This window comes from Eimeria mitis, genomic scaffold (genome assembly GCF_000499745.2).
Source record: "Eimeria mitis Houghton genomic scaffold, Emh_scaff294, whole genome shotgun sequence".
Classification (NCBI taxonomy): domain Eukaryota; phylum Apicomplexa; class Conoidasida; order Eucoccidiorida; family Eimeriidae; genus Eimeria; species Eimeria mitis.
In genome coordinates this window covers 18,074-20,560 of record NW_013571282.1, presented here as the reverse complement: position 1 = coordinate 20,560, position 2,487 = coordinate 18,074, and the positions used below count along the sequence as shown (strand labels likewise).

At 45.5% G+C, this 2,487-nt stretch overlaps 1 protein-coding gene across 1 annotated transcript; it reads right to left on the bottom strand.

Annotated features, from left to right (window-relative positions):
- Nucleotides 1-1,035: 1,035 nt before the first annotated feature.
- On the bottom strand, nt 1,036-2,327 carry EMH_0007070 (uncharacterized protein; the record flags this gene model as incomplete). The annotated part of the gene is made up of 2 exons (XM_013497802.1): nt 1,036-1,119; nt 1,425-2,327. The coding sequence occupies 2 exons, from the start codon at nt 2,325-2,327 to the stop codon at nt 1,036-1,038; spliced, it is 987 nt and encodes a 328-aa protein (XP_013353256.1).
- Between the last annotated feature and the right edge of the window lie 160 nt (nt 2,328-2,487).

Below are 2,487 nucleotides of genomic sequence, written 5' to 3'. Positions count from 1 at the left end.
ATATATATATATATATATATATATATATATATATATATATATATATATATATATATATATACATATATAACGAAGTAAATATAAATTTAATAAGTTAAGATAAAAGTATATATAAAAGTATATCCACCTCTCCATATAAAAGTATACAACTACAAACACTAAACATAAATACATAAAAAAATAAAAAAATAGAAAAATAAAAAAATAAAAAAAGAAACAAAAAGAAACAAACAAAGGAAACAAGCAAAACAAAAAACCAAACAAACAAAACAAAAAACCAACAAAACAAAAAACAAAATAAATAAACCAAATAAATAAATAAAATAAATAAATAAATAAAATAAATAAATAAACCAAATAAACAAATAAATAAACAAACAAAACAAATAAATAAACAAACAAAACAAAAAACAAAATAAATAAAATAAATAAATAAATAAAATAAATAAATAAATAAACAAATAAACAAACAAATAAAACAAATAAACAAATAAACAAATAAAATAAATAAAAAACAAAATAAATAAATAAATAAATAAATAAATAAAAAAAAATAAAGAACGCACAAGACAGTTGTCAGAGCATGTATTATCTCTCCATATATCCGGAATAGCATTTAGCGTATTAATTAAATTATTTTTATTTTCTTTTATCGGCACAAAAAGAAAATCAGCGAGAGGGAGAAATACATCATCTATCTGCGGAACTATATATATCTGCGGCTGCTGCTGCTGCTGCTGCTGCTGCTGCTGCTGCTGCTGTGGGTCCTGCTGCTGCTGCTGCTGCTGCTGCTGTAGTTTATAAAAATGTATATTTCTATCGTAGGTGATGACTGCAGCAAGAGCTCTGTTGTCTCCAGGTAATCTATCATTGAGAATAGCAGCAGCAATGCTGCTGCATGCAGCAGCAGGAAGAGCAGCAGCAGCAGCAGCAGCAGAAACATCAATAACAAAAACATAAGCTGGCGGCTGCGGGGGCCTAATCATATAGTCTGTGGGTGCTACTATCTCATACGACCCAACAGATAGCTCAGGTTTATCTCTGCTGCTGCTGCTGCAGCAGCCACCGCTGCTGCTGCTGCTGCTGCTGCTGCTGCTGCTGCTGCTGCTGCTGTCTTCTCTAGGGAAATAAAACTGAGGCGTATCGTTGCTGCTGCTGCATATATTACATATCCACCTCCTCCCCCCCCCCTCCCACCCAACAAAGCCGTTTATATAGGTTCTACATCTCCTGCATCTAATAACTAAGCCAGCCCCAAAAGAAACCCTCGGCAGCGTGCATGCAGCAGCAGCAGGAGCAGCAGCAGCAGCAGCAGCAGCAGGGGGAGAGAGAGATGCTAGAGGCCTGATTACTACACCCAGAGGTAAATGAGTTTTGTGCCGCAGAGACGTGCTGCTAGGCACAAAGAAAACAGAAGGACGCACAAAGACAGCGGGGGCGTTCAGCTGCTGCACGTCTCTCCCCCCTTGATAAAATAAATTATTTTCTTGTTTACTCTGCTGCGCTGCTGCTGCTGCTGCTGCTGCTGCTGCTGCTGCTGCTGCTGAGGAAGATGACGGGTAATACGATGAACGCAAACCTCCTCCTGCTGCGGGTACTCCTGCTGCTGCTGCTGCTGCTGCTGCTGCTGTTGCTGTTGCTGGGCGCATCAACCCTCCACCCATATAACCACCAGATACTGATTCTTGCTGCTGCATAGGAGCAGGCATGTAGCATGGCTGCTGCTGCTGCTGCTGCTGCTGCAGTTGCTGCTGCTGCAGCTGCTGCGGTGGCTGCTGAGGAGGAGGAGCAGCACCAAACGGGCTCGGGGACGCCCCTATATACCGACCCCCAGGTGGCATCTGCTGCTGCTGCTGCTGCAGCGGCTGCTGCTGCAGCGGCTGCTGCTGCAGTGGCTGCTGCTGCAGCGGCTGTTGCTGCTGCTGCTGCGGGTAAAGAGGAGCCTGCTGCTGCATAGGGGGAGGCGCACCAAACGAAGCTCCTGAATACATAGGCTGTTGCTGCAGCTGCTGCTGCTGCTGCTGCTGCTGCTGCTGCTGCTGTGAATACGGCATGTGCATCTGCTGCGGGTACTGCTGCATCGCAGGCGCTGTGTCTTGGCTGTAGTACCCAGCCATTGCTGCGGGGGCCCCTGGGGGGGCCCCCCCGGGGGCCCCTGGGGGCCCCGGGGGCCCCGGGGGCCCCGGGGGGGGGGCCCCCATGCCGCTGCCGTATGGGGGCTTTGCTGCTGCTGCAGTACCCTGATAGAAAGGCTGAGAGACCCCGTTTGTGGGGGGAGGAGCAGCAGGGTAGTCTGGGTTGAGCCCCAGGCCTCTCGGGGGCTGCATGGTGTATAGGGAGGTTTAGGGTTTACTAGGGTTTACTAGGGTTTAGGGTTTGTACTAGGGTTTAGGGTTTATTAGGGTTTAGGGTTTGAGGGAGAGAAAGAGAGAGAAAAGAAAAGGAGATAGAAGGGATAAGGAGAAGATACAGAGAGGAGATAGCAGC